Source organism: Corapipo altera, unplaced genomic scaffold (genome assembly GCF_003945725.1).
Source record: "Corapipo altera isolate COAL_440 unplaced genomic scaffold, ASM394572v1 46, whole genome shotgun sequence".
Lineage (NCBI taxonomy): Eukaryota > Metazoa > Chordata > Aves > Passeriformes > Pipridae > Corapipo > Corapipo altera.
In genome coordinates, this window is record NW_020884883.1 from 2,879,827 (window position 1) to 2,901,202 (window position 21,376).

The 21,376-nt window shown below is 37.7% G+C and overlaps 1 protein-coding gene across 12 annotated transcripts in view; it reads right to left on the reverse strand.

Annotated features, from left to right (window-relative positions):
- Positions 1 to 21,376, reverse strand: part of DLGAP2 (DLG associated protein 2) — a 399,013-nt gene that overhangs the window by 79,993 nt on the left and 297,644 nt on the right. For all 12 annotated transcript variants that reach the window (XM_027640961.1, XM_027640973.1, XM_027640965.1 and 9 more), the window contains one exon: positions 6,739 to 7,808. In XM_027640961.1, the coding sequence (XP_027496762.1) occupies positions 6,739 to 7,808 (1,070 nt within the window). The remainder of the gene's footprint in view (positions 1 to 6,738; positions 7,809 to 21,376) is intronic.

The window sequence follows — 21,376 nt, forward strand, 5'->3', positions numbered from 1 at the left end:
GCAAATGAAGCTAACTAGAAGTTTTTCTGAGTGGGGCAAGACCCCACAGATCATTCAAGGTCTCAGAAATATAAAGTAAGAGACAAAAATGCAGTATACCCAGGGCTGACCCAGAAAGTGGCCTGTAGTAAACAGTGTTTTATTTAATGTAAGCAGGAAATTACATCACCTTTTTTTTTCTTGTTTTCTATTTTTTATAGGTCTACTACTGAAAAAAACAGTACATGTCTTTTAAAATTAAATAATTTTAAAGGTTGTAATATATATATATTTGCCTTTCAACCATTTTTCTGATTTTAACTAACGATTGACAGTTTTGCATAGTTAACTCCAGAGGACTGTAATTAATTAGCTTCCAGAGATCAATGAGTAATTTTTTTCTGTCTAGCTACTATGTAACACTTAACCTTGTCCATATAGACAATAAGCCAGGTACATACATCTGCAATTCCAGTTTAAAAAACAACCTTTAAGCACAGCATTGTAAGATGGCCAAAACCATATGGTAAGGAAAAAAAACAAAACAAACCAACGCAGTATTTGTGAATACTTCACCATTTTTTTACAGTCAACTCCTTGCAGGAAAAATGGCATGGACTGCTCAGGAGATGAGCTGAGTCTGCCCCAGGCAGCAAGCCTGTGGTCTAGCAGAGTGTGCAGTCATTACAGCCTCGAGTGCATGTTCCTGGCAGTCTTGTTTGACAGATGCAACTAGCCTGAGTGTATAAAATAATAAGTTACTTCTGCCTGAAAATTCTTCAGAACCAGTGACACCTTCGAGTAACAACTGCAAAGGTCAGCCTTCAGCTTCAGTGAAGTGAACATTGAAAAACAATTTGGCAATACATTACTAATGTAATAAAGGAGGACAATTCTCCCTGATTAAAGGGCAGTGGGATCATGGCCTCCTTTTTCTACTCCTAGCTTTGACATTTCCACAGTAATAGGGACTTGTTTTGGCAGCTTTAAGAAAATACTAACTCTGAAATCTTTCTACTCTTTTTTGGAAAAAAGTTTCAGCAATTCATTTCATCCAGTATAAGGATTCTAGAGTACATGGGCATGGAAGCAGGGTACTGTGGTATCACTGATTAACACAATTCAAGACACCAGCAATTTGAGACAGATGCTTGGTCAGAGCTTTACACATTGATTGAATGTATTTTTTTAATTATTATTTTGTTCCTTTTTTTCTTCCTTGGAAGGAGTATTTAAGAAATATTATGTGATTTGTGATACACAAAGCCATCAGCATTCTGTAAATACAGGGAAGTGTCAGCTTTATTGCTCCTTTTAATTTAATGTTCCACAACATGTGTCAGGTTGACATTAACACTGTGAGTGGACTGTGGGACATTAACTGTCCCACCATTTCCCTTACTGTCTGGGCATTTTATGTCTCTCTTGCACATCTTCACTCCTGATCAGGAGGGTATAGGGGTAGCTGAGACATCCTCGGGTGCTGTAATGAGCTGTAGAAAACAAAATGGTACAGCATGTGTCCATGCTGATTCAGGATGCAGACTACCTGCTACCCTACTGTCTATACTAGCTTTTCCTGCTGTGGAAACAACGCAGTTAGTTCTTGAGTGGTGGCTGGTCATAAATCATTGTGAAGGCAGCGTGGGTGATAGTCATTTGGATGAGAGTATCAAAAATCTGCTAGCTCTGTCTAACTCCACACCGTGCACTCATTGGTAGAGTATTGGATGCAGCTTCTGTAGTTCATATATAGGGTTTATGTCAAGAAAACAGATACAATCTAGTTTCACAAAGATGAAGTGCTGAAAAAAGTACATTGAGTTCAAATCCATCCATCCTTGCAAAGCAGAGAGTGAAAAGCAGTAGTGTGCCTCACAAGGGCAACAGTCTCATTTTTGGGAATCTGTCCTGTCCCCAGAAGAGTTCCTGGAAAAATGTAACTGAAGGCTAAAGACCTGTTTATCAATTAGCTCTTCCTCAAAGCTTTTCTCCATGTAGGTATAGTTTAAACCAGCAAAGACCCTTGTTGAAACTGCTGCTTTTTTCTTTTCCTTTTTTAAAGAAACCAACTCTGCTTTTCTTTCATTCTGTAGAGTACACAGCTGACATTATTACCCACATGCTTAGCAGTGCCTTTGCTGTAATGGATGACGCTAGTACTTAAATGCACTAGGAAGACAGGAGTGGGCTGAAGCCATTTTTAGAACAACATGCTATTTCTTTTTTTGGTGCTGACTCATTCACTGTACCTTGTGGTATGTTTACCTCGATTCCTTGCTGCTTCACAGGCTGTTGAATGGGTGAGGAAGGAATATTAATCAGTGACACACAGCATTGTGCTCCAAAACTACAGTGATGGTGAGTGCTAGGCTCTTGCCTATCTTTTGGCTTTATTGAAGGAATTACTTTTCTTTGACAAGCATTTACAGTTATTTTAGTCTTGGAAACTGGAAGCGACACTTTTGTATCCATCATTTTAACACAGCTATCTAGTTCCTATCCATTTTTTTCTGTTAAAAATCTTTGCTCCTTGCTAGTGTTCATATCAGAGTGGAATTAATCAATGTCATTGCACTGTACACATGTGGAACCTAATTAGCCAAAACAGCTGATGAAGGCAGAAGAGATCTCACAGCTTATTCATCTTTTTCTTAAAATATTTTATATTAAAATTAAAATGACATGGAAAACAGCAGCAGCAACTATAGCTAAAACTATACAAAAGTGCACTTTACTGTACACATGATCTACTTGGGCTATTTTGCCTGCTGAGTGAGATGTTTCATACCCAGAGAAGCTCAATTTGTCTGCATTCAAAATAGAAATTAAAGGCCCGTGCATAATAACTGTTGCTAATCGTTCACAAGATATAATCTGATAAATGCTGTTAGTATACAGTTACAAATGGTTGCCCTCTGTTCCTGAGGTGCTAGTTGACCATCTGGTTGACATTACAGCACACCCCCCCTCCCAAAATTGGCTTCCCACTCTTCCCCTGTCTCTTCTCTCTGCACATTCCCACCACCTCCACTGTAGCAGAAGCAATGAAAATCTGATCTGAATTTGAGAAAAATAATCATTATTTTATAACGCTTTATTTCAGCTAATTTAGTTCTCCTAAACCATCCACTTTAGGATAAGATGACCATCCATGCTGGAAGAAGGCATGTTGACTGAATCACCTCTGACTTACATTAGCACACCCCCAGTCCGAGAAGATCCCCCAGAGCCAAGGACTGTGTGTGGAGGAGAAGGGAGTGTGAAACCCTAAAACAGGAGCCAGAGATGAAGCTTGGAGATGTACCAGGTTAAAGAAATACTTGCTTCCAACTCTAGGACATGACTGAAGCATATAATGTGCAGACACCTTCAAAACCTCTTTTCTTGTCTCCTGTTTCCAGGAATTTGTGAATTTGTTAGCAGCTTCCTTCTTAGAAAGAAAATTCCTTTATTCATTCTTCAGAGTTTCAATTCGAAGGAAAAGCAGCTCATTAATTATGGTGGAAGACAAAATGGAAGCCCAGAAACATATGACAGAAAACAAAGTCTCAAGCACAGGCCTAAGACACTCACTGCATAGTCTTCCAGTTTGGGACTCTGCATGTCAAAACTCTCCAATGGAAAACATAAGTAGCAATATTTTGTATAGGTATTGGGAAAAAATAATAAGAAGAAAACCAGTAGATAGGAAAATGAGTTGGCTACTGTGAATTCTCACATAACTAGGTAGCAGAACAAAATTCATATATATATATTATGAATTGATAATATTAATATATAAACATACAAAATTAATCTTTATTATTCTATGTTTATGTATTCATATATAAGATCACTGAAGGACTATAGTTTCACAGATTTACTTTAAAAAGAATTAAAAATACATAGCTGACATCAGTCAGGAGAAATGTCTTTTAATATCATGTGCTGTAATACTTTAAACACAGACACCCTGTGAAGGGCTTTGGGGTTTTATGCTAATCCATTCACTTGTGCACCTCGGGGGAAATCTGCTGCTGCATAATCAACTTCATAATCCCTTGAATTCTCATTGCCATGTACTCTGAAGTGAGGCAGTAAACTCTTTTGGCTAGGGATCCTGACATGTTTGTCTACCTTTGTTAGTTTCTCAACCTAATGATTATTTTTATCCAATCATTATTCAGTGATGCTTCTTCCACTGCCATAAGAAAAGTTAAATATGCCTCCTCAGATTTGCAGATAGAGCAACTGAAGTGTGCAGTGATTAACAAATTACATTTCCTGGGTCAGAGAGAAAGTTCATGGAAGAGCTAATAATGGGACATATCTCTGGTTTTAATGATTACAGTGTGACAGCACAGCATCCCTCAAAGTAGAAATTTCAAAACCAGGCATTCAGTTATGACATTGACAGAATGGGCTCCCTTCAATTTGTTTGCTGACCTTGGGCTAGTGAATAAGCCAGCTGCTCACTCTGAAAGATATCTATGTGCTGAATGGCATATTCTGATAAGACAGGACACATATTTTATTTTAATATTTTGTAATAAGAATATTCCTTTTATAGAATTCCTTGTTTTATTGTTTTGGACAAAAGTATAGACTCCTTACAGTAGTAACTGAGCACTTGAGTCTTTACAGATTTCCATTATAAGATCCCTACGAATAGGGACTGGGTACTATGTCATTTTTAAAGGGGCTTAAAAACAAAGATCACAAAGTCTTTGTGAAGCAAAAATTTAAATTCACATCTCCTAGATTTTAAGCTGGATGAACCTGCCAGTGGATGAACCTTCCTGATTACTGAATGAAAATTCCTTTCTGTAGTCATCCCAATCCATAAAAAGTATAAAAAATGACTCAGCAACAAGTGTGTTTTTTTGCTTCCTAAACTTGTCACTGGGCTTGATCTAAGGCTTAGTGATAACCAAGTTAGTTTGTGAACTCAGTGTTGCACATTCACTTCAGAATGCTAATATAGTCAGGAGTAAGGAGAAGGCCAATGAAAAGTAAAACCTGATGGCTTTTGCAAAGCCAAGTGCGATGTAGAGAGGGGGGAAACAATGAAATATGATAGAGAAGGAAAGCAAAAAACCCAACAGAGGTGTAGAGGAACCAGAGCCATCAGTGTAGAAGTATGTAAAGGTAAGGAAAAAGCTAGTCATACCTAAACTTCTCTGTAATGTCAGAGCTGTCTGTACACATGGTTTAAGAACACAGACACAACGGGAAGTCTGCACATGATGCATTTCCAGTTCTGGCTTGTTCAGTTAGATCAAAAACTTCCAGGGAAGTGCAGTCTGTTTTACATACATGAAAATGTACTTGGATATGATAAAATACCACAGCTGTCAGTCTAGATTGGAATCAGTTTGCATGGTAATGTTATGAGGGCTGCAATTTATTTTACTTTCTCTGCAATGAGAAACTTTCCCTGTTTCAGTAGGGAACATTGATCCTGGACGTCTGCATATGCATTTGGAAAGATCTTGCACTTCAAGTGTGACTCATTTCTATTGGATGCCTATAGCTCTGAAGGGAGAGAGCTCTGCACAGAAGTGTAGTTGTTGTTGTTAATCTGTGTTTGCCAGTTTCTGCAGAGCCCAGAGGAACTGAAAATCTCCAAATATATAAATCTGGAGTAGAGATTTCCCCATGTTAATGTGCGAATCAGTTAAGCTCTGGAGAAAGAGAAGTTCCTTAAAAAGCAATAGAAGAGAACATACTCAGAACAACGTGGGCTTTGCAGGCTGTACTTAGTAAAAATTACTAAAGGAATATTTGCATGCTGCATTTTTTCCAGTGACAAAGCTAGCTGAAGAAGTTATCCTCCCAGCTACTCCTTCCTTTCTTTCTGCTCTCCTTCCACTCTGCAATTTCATGTGCTAATGTCACCTGTGATGGGACTGTGCTGGCCCTAGGCCATGTAAATGATGTAAATGTCTAAAGATAGTATTTTGGAAGCTATTTTTTAAACCCATGTCACTTTACGATCCAGATCATGGCTCAGCATGATAAATAGCTATGTTAGCATGACTTTGGGTGGGAAATGGCATTAAGTAGAAGATATAAAAATTTAAATGTAGGAGAAAGTGGAAGCTTCTTGGTTGCTGCTAGAGAATACAAGTGTGCACAACACACAAAAAACAGTCTGAAGGCCAGGCCCAAACTATCTATCTCCCTGAGGCACCCATGTAACTTTTAACAAGCCTGTTGTTATAGTATGGTCTCAAGAGAGGGTTGTTCAATATGATCTTGGGTGACCCAATCACTAAAAGCAAATAGGTGAGTGATCATCATCACAACAAAGCAATTGGGTACACCAGTAAATCCATTTTTCTGTTACTTACAGAAACATGGAGAAAGGGAATAAAAGAACGTAAAAATAGGATTCCACACAGCTTGCTTTTAAAATCACTCATTCACAGATGTATTTGAAACAGCTTTTCTAGCCCTCAGACTGCTGGGAGAACTCCTCCTTTTTAGTGTGATATATGGATTTTATCAAGGTGTTCAATGTGAACTGCAGAGACGAAAACACAATCACTGACCTGAAACTAATTTATATCACACTAGTTTTATAGTTTTTAATCTGTGCTCTATAAACAAAGACAAAAGCTAGAAATTTCTCACTTTCATGCAATATCTGCATTACATGAGCCATACAGAAATTCTTTGAGAGCTACGCAGACAGATGTTGTAGTTTTTACTATGATTATGGCATATACTGTGATGCTCTTTTCATTACAAATCTTAAGAAAATCTTCCTCTTACCTGAAGGTAATGGCACGGCCTCAAAGAAGGTTTGATTTCCTGATGAACCAGAGGCTTATCTAAGTTCAGTGATGATTTGCGATAAGCTTCTTTAGCCTGGCTTACTGTAAGCGTTGACCAAGAACTCCTTTTCATATATTTACTATCAGGGGTCATTGGTAGCCCTTCACAAGCCGAACACTTCACATCATTGTTACTTTTGGAAGTCTTCAATGAGAGATCCCCAAAATGCCCCTGGAGTGCCTCAGGATAACAGTGGGATATATGATCTGCATGGTGCCTATTTACCACACTAGGGGTTCTGTAAGTGCTATCACTGTCCAAATTATCATCAGAGCTCCACCAGCTACTCATTCCAGATTTATGCTTGCTTTCTGGTTTTCTCTCCTTGCTTTTACTCCTTTTGCTATGCTTGGAATGGTGCCCATGATGATGATCGTCCCCTCGACTGTCTCCCTTTGTTCCATTAACATTGCCCTTGGATGATCCTTCCAGAGAATGCGATTTAGTAAAAAGTTTCTGGACGGAATGAACAAGATGGCGTATTCTTCCTGGGCTCTCACTGCGTTGTTCCGCAGCTGTTGAGGTCCTCTGGTACTGTAAAGTGTGAAACCCATCCCGGTGAAGAGGAAGTTGTTTCTCAAATTGGTCCAAAAGATTTGCAGGAATACGGTTAATCTTAGGGTTACCGTGAGACATGGTGCAGTCGTCTCTCGAGTCGTAATGTGAGCTGTAGTGCATTCTGGGGAAAGTGCTACTTGACATGTGATCGCCCATTACCATGGGCATCATCATGCACTCAGAATGAATGGAGCTGCGTGGAGAGCAACGATGGTGATCCAGCGGGCAACTCTCCGTGGGGCTGAGAAGATACGACTGCCTTGGCTCCTGCCCATGGTGGATATGGTCATGGGTGTGTTCACAATCTTCAGGGGATGCTAAGCCACAAGTATGAGCTGAACATAACTGTGGTTGATTGCGACTACCAGATAATCCTTTCATATTCCTCGCAGCAGGAGAGTATCTTTCTTCATTGAAGTGCTGAGAAGGTGACCATGAGTACTGCTGGTCTGTCATGGGAACATATAAAACCTGTGTTATGTGTCTGATTAAAAGATTAACTTGAAAAATCCAAGTATATTGAAAAACTAAACATTTTTTCTCTATTAGTGAGATGGAAAGTCTCACCATTCCTGAAATTTCATTCACCATTTTAAAACTTGTTAAAATTTTTCACTATGAACAAATTATGGGGTGAATGCAGCCTCTTTCCTGTAGTTCTAAATGTTATGAAGTTATTAATTGTGTAAATTTACTCAAGTTAAATAGATATATTCAGGTATTTAATTTATTCTTTGATATTTACAAATCGTATGTCAAGCTTTGTGGCTAGTCATTTGAGTTACATGGGTCCAGTTTCTATTTTGTTGGTTTCACAGCTGGATATCTTAACTTAAATGTATTCTTTCTCCATGGAACAATTTTTACATTATAAATTGAACTACATTTTCTTAAATAAAACTCATCTTCATAATCCCAAGTTCATTCTTCATAAATATAAATAATAGACAGCAAAGAGAAAGAAGAATATGAACATGCTGAAATGAAGCTATAGTTTATATCACTAAACAGTTTATGAATAAGCATTTCATACTGTTTGAACATCCATTATCCTTAGTCTAGAAGTATTACTGCTATTCCCATACATTTAGAGTATTCTCTATTAGGCAGTTTTCCCCTTTTTATTATCAAACTACAAAATATTTATTTAATGACTTTAAATTATCTCTGATAAAACAAATATATTTTGGTACAAGCTACGGGGTTTTATGTACTTGATTATTTGTTCCTATGAATCATGTGCTCCAAGTTGTGTTTATTATACAAGCATGATTGCTAAACAAGAGTAGCTTGTAAGCAAAGATTTTGATACTTAAGCTTTTGATTTCTTCTCTTATGCAATTTCTTGCAGCTGTCAAATGCTACAAGAAGCAAATTTTAAAAAGCCCAGAAATACTTCAATCGGATTTTCTCATTCACTTTCCCTCTTCAATTTCATTTTATCTAAGAAACATTTCAAAAGTAGACAAAGATATAGGATGAAAGATAATCCTTCAGAGGATCAGAGAAATGTGTGTTTACACAATGCACTTAGTACAGCCTTTCTGCAAATTTACTCTAAGAATCTAAATCATCTCACACAGGTGCTTAATGCAAGGAAGTTGAAGGCCTCAACCAGAATGGAACCCAGACGATATCTATTAACTGGACATTGAAAACCAGCCTGTAGAGATAACACAGTAGATGAAAGCACTTTGAGGGGTTTCTAAGCATATGATAAAGCTCTCCTAAATCATATTCCCACTGCTGGTGAAAACTCTGTGCCTGGATATGTTCGTGAGACAGATCAATACCCATATCTCTCTAATTTTACTCAACTAATATGTGTTATATCATGATATCCTCAGTACAGAAGGCAATTTGTCGGCAAGTCTTTAGCATCAGAAATCTCATAACCTAAATGCTCTATATTTCCTCTCACGGGAGATGCTTTGATAATTTTATTACACCCTAATTTCAAGAGAGCTCCAGATAATGTTTTAAAATGAATACAGCATTAAACTAATAAACAGTAAAGCGTTCTTCAGCCTAGGCACAATCCTGTCACTCTGAAGTCAAAGATGGATTTAAGGGTCTGAATGTCACCTCTAGACTTTATCATGGCATAAAAATGGTGGGTATGTGTATGTATCCTTTTCTGCTTCTATTTTGTTTTCATGTCAGTTTCTTTTATTTAGTTCTTGGCTATTATCACATTAAAATAAAAACTTATTACTGATTACTCAGTCTGTTGTGCTATTTAGGTTATAATACCTGCATAAATGTAGTTACAAAAACTATAACTGTTTCTCTGAAATGATGTAATTTTGATCATATACAGACGAGGTAGTAAATTATAACAGTGCAGTGGGATTCACCTACAAAAGTCCTGTAATAAGTGGTACTTAACCCAGGATATTACCAAACACTATCAGGGGAATAATAATGGACCATGTGTTGAACTTACTTAGTCAGTACTTCCCATAAAGGGTTCCCACAGCACCTGACAGAGATTACTGCATTAGTTTTTACAATCCCATGATATTAGATAGACAGAAGAAATTTTTTACAGTGAGGGTAGTAAAATGCTGGAAGAGGTTGATCTAGTTAAAGATGTCCCTGCCCATTACAGGGAGGTTGGACTAGATGACCTTTAAAGGTCCCTTCCAATCCAAACTATTCTATGTGGAAGATACTGTTCTCCTTTTACAGAAAAAGGAAATTGGAATACAGGCAACATTTTCCAAAGTGCTTATGGATTTTCTGATCTTAATGTTCACAGAGGTATGAGCCAGAGGGAGGTGGAAGGAAGCTCTTCTGTCAAACTGACATCACGACAAGAGTCAAACCCAAGCCTTTTTGTCACAATCTTGCACATCCGTGAATGAAGGTAACTTGCACTACACCTCAGTGATGCATTTAGACAAAAAAAGGAACGACATGGCAGAGATCCAGAATGAAAGAGAGAGAATAAGAACTCAAATGAGTTCCCTAGCACAGAATTGTTAGTCCCTGGTGATTTCTTTAGACCTCACACAGCATCAAACATAGCCCAGAAGGCTTCAAACCTTTTCATCCTGTTACATCCCTAGGAATATGAAACACAATGATTTGATTGCATTGCAATGCATAATGTAACAACAGCTTTTCCATCCCTCATTACTCCTTGTGACTCCAGCTCAGTGCAAACATAGAAAAATTCAATTTTCTGTATGTTGCTTCCACCACCACATAGCATTTTATGTGCTTCATGGAATGTCTGAGTTCTTTTTGATTGAAACACAGGAGCTACAAAATGCTATAGGTATTTAATAGGCTTAATCAAAATAATTAAAACATTAATTAAAAAGGTGACATTTACCAAAAGTAATTGTCCCTTCTTAAATCTGTCATAGAGAGTAACTAAAAGTAGATAAAGTCCCAAATAACTTAAATGTGTATCATCTAAATTTATCACTTCAATTAGGTTCGAACTCCGCTTAGGCCATCAAACCTGCTCACTGTCCTAGGCAATATTACTTTTTCTTACAAACCTTTTGAAAATCTTCATAAATCTTCAACTATAAATTGAAATATAATACAGAATTTGTGCTTTCCACTATTCAGTCAACTTTGTTCAGGAGACCTGTTTCAGGGCTCAAATAAGCAGTTGAGCTGCTGCTGAATGAAGTACTGCGTGGTACCAGACCAGTGTAATTGCCCATGTGTTAGCTTTTAGCCAGCCAACATTGTGTTGGCTTAAAATTCAATTAAGCTAACATGTTTTTCTAGCATTTGCAAAGGGCTAAAAGTGTGTATATGGTCAATGTCCACAGCTCAGGCGATTAATAAAATTTCATCAAGCTACAACAAAACTGGTTTTTTTTCAATCCTTTAAAAAATACAATATTTTAGTATAGCAAAATAGTTCCAGATTTATTCGGTAATGACAGATTGGCTTGAAATTTTAGTCTATATTTTTGAATTATTTTTTTTTTACAGCAGCTCCTATGTTTGCTATGGGCAATCATTCTAAAAATATAAAAGTAAGTGCCATCATCAGAACCAAAGAGCAAAGGGAGACAGAAGAACAAACAAACATAACCCAAAGCAGACAAAGAGATAAAGGAATAGGAACAGAGAAAAATATATTATATGTGAACATAGGAATGGTTTATTTTAGGTCTCATCAGAGTAAAATGGAATCTTTCAATTGACTTCAATGGATAGTCTGAAAATACCTAAAGACTGGGGGCGGGGGGCAGACCTAGAACAAGACACAGGCTGTTATGTCAGAGAATCTAGTAATTCCAAAACCCTGAAAATCCCTTAAAGCTCTTCTTTTTCAGAGACAACTCTACAGATATAAGTCAACCTTTAACCTTGACAGATGGAAGGATTTCTGTATCCCTTCCTATTTATTTCAACTCTTTCCCTGTTACGCCATGTCCTGTCCTGCTTCTTTTGCCCCATTTTCAGTTCTGGGCTTTCTGATGCTAAAAGAGTTGCTCCCTTGCTCCAAGCTGAAGTTGGTTTGCCTCTCCTTAGGGTCTCGTCACAAGTTTTAGAGCATTCAGGCTTCTTTTTTGCGCTAGCCAGTATCAGGAAAAAAAAGAGAGGTTCACGGACCAAGACTAATGTTTGAAATAATGAATTAGAATTACTATGAATGTTCTAGGGCGAAAATGCTAAAAAACTCCAAGTAATGGGAAATAAGAGCTGTGCATTTCTAGAGTTCCCAGAACACTGCTCTTGGCTAAAGAGAATCAATATAAAACCACTGAAACTTTTCTGATATTCAAAAGAAGTGCATGTCTCCACAAATCTTTTTGTGTGTTGTATATTGAAAGCCAGCTTTCAGAGTATAACATTGGCTTCTGGAACTAATACATGATGCCTTATTTTTCCTTTTTTTATTTATTTAATTTCTTGCAAAGCACTTATCTTTCTATTGAGAAATTAATTTAAATTGCTTTAACCTTACAAGCCCCTTGGTAAATGGCTTTCCCATCTGAAACATCTGTGCTGTTTTCACTGGAGAAGAAACAGCTCTTTTGCACAGTGTAACCAGAAAAATGCATTGCTGAAAAGAGATACCTAATCTAGTTTTCAAAAAGAGCTGCTAGACAAAACCAGACTGCTGCATGTTGCTGTTTCACAGTTTTATCAGTGTTGTGATGCATTATGAAAAATATGTACTCAGTTTCACCTAAAATTAATAAAACCCTGAAAAATGGGTACATTAATCAAATAAGTAGATACTAAATATCTACTTATAATGGATAATTAAAACGTTTTAACTGGAAAATTTTCTGTCTAAGGTCTTCATTAAATAGTACTAGATGAACGCTGTTTCCTCATTAACTGATTATATTATTTTTCTCTGTTTTATTCTAACCTCAAAAATAAATATTTATAGGGATTGAGAAGAGTGCTAATCTGCCAAATGCAAGTAAGAAATTTTGGAAATACCTTAAACTTCTGTTATGGTCTCATGAGATTTCCAGCCTATTAATGTAGCACAACACCTTGTATAAAATTTACATAAAATTGCAAAGATTGAGTGACTGACTGTAACTTCCAGCTTTAGAAGATGACTTGTATATTCCATGATATGTGTGTACCGTATGCAGTGCATTGACCTTTCTGTGGATTCCTACCTAAGGAATTCAGGTTTCTTACTTGAAATACTAAACTTTGAGGGGTAGCACGCCCTCAAAGAAAAGTAATATTGGCTCTCATAAGACTGTTGCAACAAGGTATTTTTTGCACCCAGTCTGCCTGCACAGTCAAAAGGAAGAAGTAGGTGGTTTTGAGGACCTAAAGCCAAACATCAAACTGCCCAAGGCTTCAAACAAACACATGGGCTGCACGTGGATGCCTGGTTTGTTCTGACACTTATGCCTGAAAAATAAATACTTCTGTCTTCAGAATCCCGAGCAGTCCGCGCGGCAGGCACATATGGCTCTGTTTAGATGATGAGACTAAACAGAGCTAGAGGACGTGTCCAGTCCATACAGTTAAACTGTTGCCTAATAGTTTCATCCTATGTAAATAGGACTCTTCCATCTGATACAGAGATATGATTTCCGAAAGACTGTTACAAATGTGCAGTCTGCATGTGGTTTTATTTTGGATTGTGAGAAACTGGTATGATTCTTCTTAAGCCTGAAGTACATGTCCAAAAAGCGTCAGATGAATACCACCCCTCATGTACGTATTTGTGTCTGCTGACTAGCCAAAAACTGTGGCTGACAAGCTCCAATGGAGAAACCTATATAATAAATACATAAATTTAGGTGATTTGAGGCACACGGTATACTGCTAAATGATGGAAAATGTTTTCGACAGCCCAAGCTAATTCAGTGGAACCACATGACGAATAATGACCAAGGGTAAGATGGTTTTTATAACTCCTATATTAGATAAAAATGGACATTAAAATTCTATTCTTGAAACAGCCCCAGAGTCCCGGACATATCAAATTGGAGCAAAGTCAGACAACTCAAAGGGAGAACTAAGGAGCTCATAAAGTGCTCCAATTTATTCAGTACAGTCACTTTTGAGCACTGTTATGCAGGTGGAGCAAATATTGTTCAGCAGAACAGTTCTCCAACTTCAATTCCATCCACCTTTCAAATAAAAATAAGTAGACTGGCAATCCAACATCCCAAGGGATAAATTTCTGAGATAAATAAGTGTGATAAGGGAAAAGGGTATGTAGTAAAAGGAATGCAGAAAAACAGTTGATGAGCAAGAATGGAATCTTTGGGGGGGCTGGGGGGCTGGTGTGGGCATTGATCTTCAGGGGACACATAGCACAATATACCAGGATGAGGAAAAGCACAGAGAGCTATGATCACTGGGGAAAGCTGTGACTGGGAACATGTTAAAGCCAGGTTACAACACATGCCTGGCATGGCGAACAGGGTGTGCTATATGTGAAAAAGAGAAATTTGGGAATCATATTTGAGGAATGAAGACATCTAACATCTTCTGGGTGGAAGAATGGGTACCTGGACTGCATGAAGAGGATGAGAGGCACAATATTGTGCCCATGCCACGACAAAGGACAGAACAGAAATTCATGACAGGTATTATGGTATTTGCTAGAAGCTCCAGGATATGAGTTGAGCAACACAGGGAGTCTTCAGGATGGTGCAAAACTTAATTTCAATTGGTTTGAAGTGTATGATGTCTTGGTATTGACTGGTATGTAGCACACAGACCTTCACAGTGCTTTTCAAGTTTGAAGTTCATTGCCACTATTCACCTTTTCAACAGTGCTATGACACAGGTAAGTCCACAAAATGATTTACAACTAATATTATTTCAAAGAATCTGTATGATCAGCAGAGTTGTGAAAAAATTATAATGTATTATGATCAGATTGACCTAAAATAAACAACATGTAAGTTTATTTTCTGGAAAAATACAGTGGTATGTAGTTAACCAGGGCTTCAATATGTGAGTATCGTTGAACAACTGTTTTTAATGCTTCCAAATACAGACCAGAAAAGCTAGCTCAACACTACTAACCTTCTTTTGTTCCTTATTGTGCCTGGCTTTATGGACTTCCTTTCCTAAAGGAGAAAATTTTGCTGCTTGCAGTTATTAAGTCAGCAGACAATCGGTTTCCCTTGGTGTCATAAAACTGCCACTATTTTCTCAACAATAAAAGAAAGCCAAAGTATTGCGTGGTGTACAGCTCAAAGGTGTACACAGGAATCTACAAACCACTCTAGAAGTACAAGGGAAATCCTTGTCACATTGATGGCAGTGACAAGTCTCCCATTAACTTCACAGGGCCAGGATTAGTTCTAAACATTTGCTGAGAAAAGTTCTTGCTTAGTTGACCTACAACACCTGTGTTACTTGAAGTAGATCATCTCTAATCAGGGCTGTATTTTGCAGAATGCACAATTTGTGCTGGACTAGAATAAATGTGTTAGAAACCTGGAAGGGTCCCCAGCTAGGAAGATGATGGCATGGAAGGGTGAAACTGGTTCTGCTAAAATACTGCCATTGATAGCAAAATGGCCAAGATTTAATCCCCAGGATCCAAACCACTTGAACCAACTATTCAGTTGAACAGAACCACCATATCTCCAGGGCTTCTTTTCTAATAAGAAATACTTATTGTTTATTCTTAAATGAAAATCAAACAAAAGAAATAATGCTTATATTTATGATCTTCTCCCTTAAATTTTTTTCTTAGTGTTTCTGGAATTTTCTGAATTTGTCCTTTTTTATGATGATATAGCATGGAGGAAGTTTTCCATCCTTTGCAATACTAAGGGGCCTAAGATAAATAATGGTCCTAATAAAAATATTTATCATATATTCCTTCTAAATAGTAGTTTATTATTTCTTTAAAAGATACATTTTAAAGATTTTGCTTATTTTACAGAGTGCTCTTCTGGGAAAGAAATAATCTATGGATTAATGCTCAAAAGCATTGATTATTTTCATAGAACATATGACTGTTTATTTGAAAATACCTCAAAATCACCTTTACTTTTTTAACATTCAATACAATTTTTAAATTGTCAGAACCGAAGGAAATTATTTGATTTTCTGTTTGCTTCAGCATCCGTTCTTTGCAGCCTTTTGATTCACCAAAAATTTTAGAGTTATAGCCTTGGTCTGACCCAAAAAATTATTTTTTTTTGCTTTTTGGAGTTCATCATTATCTGCTCAGCTGTACACCCTTGGCAATGCCTCTCGCTGTTTCGTCATTTTATGGTGAACTTTTCTGTTCAGTTCAACCCACTGAGATGGAGGAGGACTCATCCTGATTTTCCTATGGGGTGCAGGAAGAAATAGCAGCCTGGTGACAAGTTCCCTTTTAAGCCTGTTGCCATAGTAACAGGTAGGCAGTCTTCCTCTTTCCATAACCTCCAGATTGGGAATTTTTCAAATCAGGGTGCTGTCTCTTTTCTGCCTGGCTGAGCTCTGTTTTGGATCTGTGACAAACATTACAAACACTAATTGCCTTTTCCCACATCCATTAGCACCCAGATTTTACATGTGGCAGGGAAGCATCAAACTGTGACCCCTGTTCCTGGCACAAGGTGATGGTGTAAGTACTCCCACTCTGAGCAAATTTTAGACAGGTCATCTTAATACCCTGCTGCCTCTTTGGTTTTTTTATGAAGAGAAACTACATTGTAAAAAGAGGAAAAGTACATATGAAGTTGCACAATGAAAGGTGACAACTGAACTCACCCTCGAAAGCTGGGATCATATAAGCAATATTTGCTGGTGTTTACCCTGCTGCACTGCTTACTCTAGTGCAAATCCCCTTAAGAAGACAGACAGAATCAACAGCCTATGTGCCCAGCACTGTGAGAAGAAACTCTTGTCATTTACCTCTATGCTGGAAGTATCTCCACCAGCCTGGTTGAGCCAATAAATTGTGTCACTCCTGATAGAGCCTAAGCAGCCTATAATGAATGTGGAGGTAGAGAATGGTAATTTTTTTTTATGGGGAAATAGAGAGCACATCATTTAAGCTGCTCATCATGGGAAAGCATTTAAAAGGCTGCACATTTTATTCTGTTGAAAAGGGACAAATCAGTGAAGACACTCACTGAGGAAGGCAGGCGCAACAAAGCAGTCACGAGTCAGTCTCTCATCTCTGTTGCAGCCATTGCGCTCTTTATGGGAAAGTAAATGGTGCATGGCAGGGATGCACCCAGGTGTTACAGAGGTCAGCAGGGCACGAGGGAGAGAAAAATGTCCCTCCTTTACTAATATCCCACGTGTGAAATAATTTAGAACGGAAATATTTCTTTATGAATGCATAACCCTGCTTGTATTCTGTAGTAGAAATTAATGAATAATTCATAACAAATACCCTCTTTGATTAATCTTGCATCCTTACAAATATCTTCCTGTTTGTGAATTGACCTTGAGCCTAATGGGATTTTTGCAGAGTTATTTGACATTATGAGGTATTTAATTTTTAGAAATAGCTTCTAGTCTGCAGATTGTTAGCAAGCATTTGTTGCCAACAGCTTATAATTAAAATGCAGGACAGTTAGCATGTTTTTATATGATGCTTAATCCATATGATATGATTTTGTACTGTGACTGAAAGTTATTCACAGAATAAGCTCTGAAGCATAACTAAAAGGAATTTAAAGTTCAAAATTTATTTTCTGAAAAACATTTTGTATTATTTCATTAACATTTTCTGTGATCTTGATCATCTCATCAGTATGCTTCTACACTGCAGTTTCTGGGTACTGAAAAAGAAAGGATATGAAGTGCAATTATTTAGAGATATGATGGAATAACAGTAATAAAAAAGGCTATTTTTTTCCAGTATCTATTCATCTAGTCACAATAAGCAAATAATAGGGTGACAATGAATCATAATGGGTCACCTCATGTTTAAAATGTCTTGCAGGTTTAAAAGACTTTTATACTGCCATACCAAACCACTTGGCTACATATTTTTATTACATGACAGAAAGATAGCCCTGTGGTTAGAGGATTAACTTGGGAAATCTGCAGTTAGGTTTTCCTGTCCAGCCATGAATTCTTTGTATGGTTCAGGATATGGCCATGCAATGCTATGCCAGTTGCCACAAAGAGGCTTGAGCTTGCCTCACTGGGTTGCAGTTAACCTTTGTGGATATATTGTAGACTCTCTACTTTACTTCCCCATAGCAAAAGAATAAAAGTAACTTCTGTACCTCTGAGGATTAGTGTCAGAAACCAGGAATATATTCAGTCTCTGGGATAATGCCCATCTAAGAATTTAGAATAGAGTGTTTGGTATTGTGCCTGTTAATTACAGGTATGAGTGTCACTGGTGCAATTTACTCCATGTAGCCAAGCCCTGCTTCTGACTGAAGTCCCACCAACTCCAATCAAAGTCTACACATGTTTAACCATCCCTGAATGCTCTGGGGGAAGGTCGACTGAGTCACGGATGTGCCACAGAAGAGAGCCAAGAGCTCACTGACAATCCCTTCTCTGTCCTTGGGAAAATTGCCTGTTGTGCCTGGTACATGAAGCTAAACCCCTTGAAAACTGTGAAGTGTTCAGACACTGACTACACTGAGTAAAGCTGGATAATTTGGTAGAAGGAGAGACACACTGAAAAGCCAGGCCTTTATTTATGCTTTAATTTCAAGAACGGTTATATCCTTTCTTCCTTTCAACTCATACGGTCATAATGTCATGATCATACGATCAACAGCGATTGAATAACCATGAGTTACTGTCTGACACTTGAACCTTACCAATTAATCGAAAGCATGACTGTGAAATAAAAATACATTTTGGTAACCTGTGCTTAAACTCCTTTAGAGTTTACTTTGCATTTGGGGCAGGTTAAGAGCATTATTAGTAACTGCAACCTAGTTTACAGGTTTCAGCCTTTTTCTTAACATCAACTCAATATCCATTCCTGAAGAGAAAACAGTAATTTACTGAAACAAAAAGCCTTTAGTGCAAGTTCTCTTTCTTTGCCTGACATTCGAAGTGGCTATGCATAAAACTTATGTAAAATAAATGTTTTCCTTACCTATAAAAAGGTGTTAAAATAGTTTTTCGATAATCTATTTTTTCCTTTTTACTCTGTGCATGTTAGCTATTAAAATCTATATTTAAAGAGAAGTTCATCCCATCTTCCCTGTTTACCTTTCTTTAACTATTTGAATGCCATTCAAACATGGCATTTTTTCTGTCTCTTGTTAAGATTGCACTGTTTGCTTTTAACACACAAAGCAAAATGTTGCCTTATCTTTTACAGGCCTAAAGTAAATAAGACAGTGAGAAATTTCTAGACAGCATAGAAAAGAGTAGTTTTATAAAATGTTTATTTTCTAATACACTAACATTATTCAGATAATATAAACACCAGCTAGATGAAAGCTAGGAATTAGAAGAACTTCAGTTTTCATGACTTACAGTGAGCTGCATGAGATGATGCATGTCAGATCTCTTGCTCTGCTACATTTATGTAGGGATAGGTATAATTTCGGAAGAATTTGTGACAGAAAGCTAGAACTTGATTTTGCTTAGGAAGACTGTAAAATGCCTTCTCAAAGGGGTTAGATGTTTGTTGTCTTCCTTCTGCATTTCAGATAAAGTTGCAGGGAGAAGCTGTGAGCAAGCTCTCTCTCTCCCTGGTATGCAGAGACATAACATGCAGACATGTGCGAGGCCTCCTCAGGCCAGGGAGGGTGGGGGAGAAGAGAAAGAAGATACAAGAAGCCTTGGAGAAGGCGGGGCATTGCCTTTTTTCCCTGGGGGCCTGGTGTGTGCAGCATCATTAGGAAGTGGTCCTTGCATCTGAAATAAACCTTTTTTAATCCTTCCACTGCCTTGGCATTCCTGGGAAGAATATCTGTGGTGGTTTGGTCTAGGCCTTCCTTGGTTTGTAACCAAGGCAGGGTCTAGATTTACCCAGTATTCCCTACGATTTTTACGTAAACCAGACTATAAGAAGAAAGGAGGGAAGGTCTTTGTTCTCTTTCCTTCTGGCGGCTTGGAGGTGCAGGTTCCCTGCTGTTGAGTCTGCCGTGTTGGGGAGCGAGGCCTGGTAAGGCCTTGTCGACCTTGGGAGGTGGAGGTTGCCGGCGATCGTCCCGGAGCGACTCTGGAGCGACTCTCGGTTGTCCCAAGGAGAGTGGTGGGATATTTCTACTAACTCTTTAGTTACTACATCTCGGGCTACTGATTTATATATATATATTTTATTTTGGTTTTCTTCCCTTTCCCTTCCCCTTCCCTTTCCCTTGTGAAACTGTATATATATTTTAATTGTATATAATTGTAATATAAGTGTAAATATATTTATATATACCACTTTAGCTGTCTCTCTCTTGTTTCGGGTTTTCTTGGTTGTTTTTCTCCCTCTTCTCCCTGAGGTTTGGGGGGGTGGGAACTCTTGTGGTAAGGTTTGGAGACTTGGCAGGGAGCCAGCTTCAAACCATATCAGTATGGTTTATCTTACACTTTATCAGGTTGCTGATTTGAGATATTACTAGTGAAAAAAATTGAAATTTTCGGTATGTGAATCTTGTAACAATAATACCTATCGCCCTGAACTCTGTTGACAAATAAATGTTAATGGAAAAGCTATAAAATATTGTTTTCAAGAACAGACTATGAACATTCGGGTAAGCTTTTTTTGAAGGAATCCATTGCATTTCTGCCTGTTTTATCTAATGAAGTCTTTCATAGAATCAATGGTGTAAAAGAGTTGAGATCAGTCCCATCCCTTGATACCTTTTTCCAATTAAGGCAGCGGATCATTTTATTAATAATATTATTTAATGACTATTCAGCATTTTCACTCTGGTGAGATACTGTGCAAACATTAATTAATCCCCACCAAAGCCCTAAAACCTCACTAGGAAATACTAAACTCATTTTACAAATAAAGGCTTGGAGTCAGAAATTCTTCAGTACCAGAGAGATCATAACTTGAAGCTCCTTGGGACAATGGGAGTTTAGAATAATGAATGGCCCTGCAGTTACAACTACCTTAAAGAACATCATCTTGACTCTGCTTTGACTTGGGAAACTATTTCACTTCACCAGGAAAGCCCTTTCTGTGTTTTCTTCTGGAATGGAGGTCTCTAACAGTCCTTCATATTGAGGCTGTTCATACAAAATAATGAAGTAGTCACTGGGTTATGTATATACAGAAAGAGAGCAAGCCCATTTCCATTGCTCAGTGATTACAGTATTCACCCAGAATCAGATTTCTCTTCAATGAATATTTAAGTTTATACTTATGCAACAGCAATAAAAAGTGGAGACTGAGAAATATCTAATAGTTTGCAGTTTTTTCACTAATGTTATATTCAGTTAATGGATTTGAACTCAAATCTTCAAGTGACAGAACACAATACTGGAGGAAAGACAGAAGGACAGACAGATATATCCTATCCATTGGTAGAGCTGTATTACACTAGCACAGCTATAACTACAGAGCTTGTCTACACAGAATTTAACTTACTATCCAACAACTTTTATAAAAGCCTTATCAATTTCAGTGATTTTCTCTAGGGGAGAATGGGACATCATATGTTTT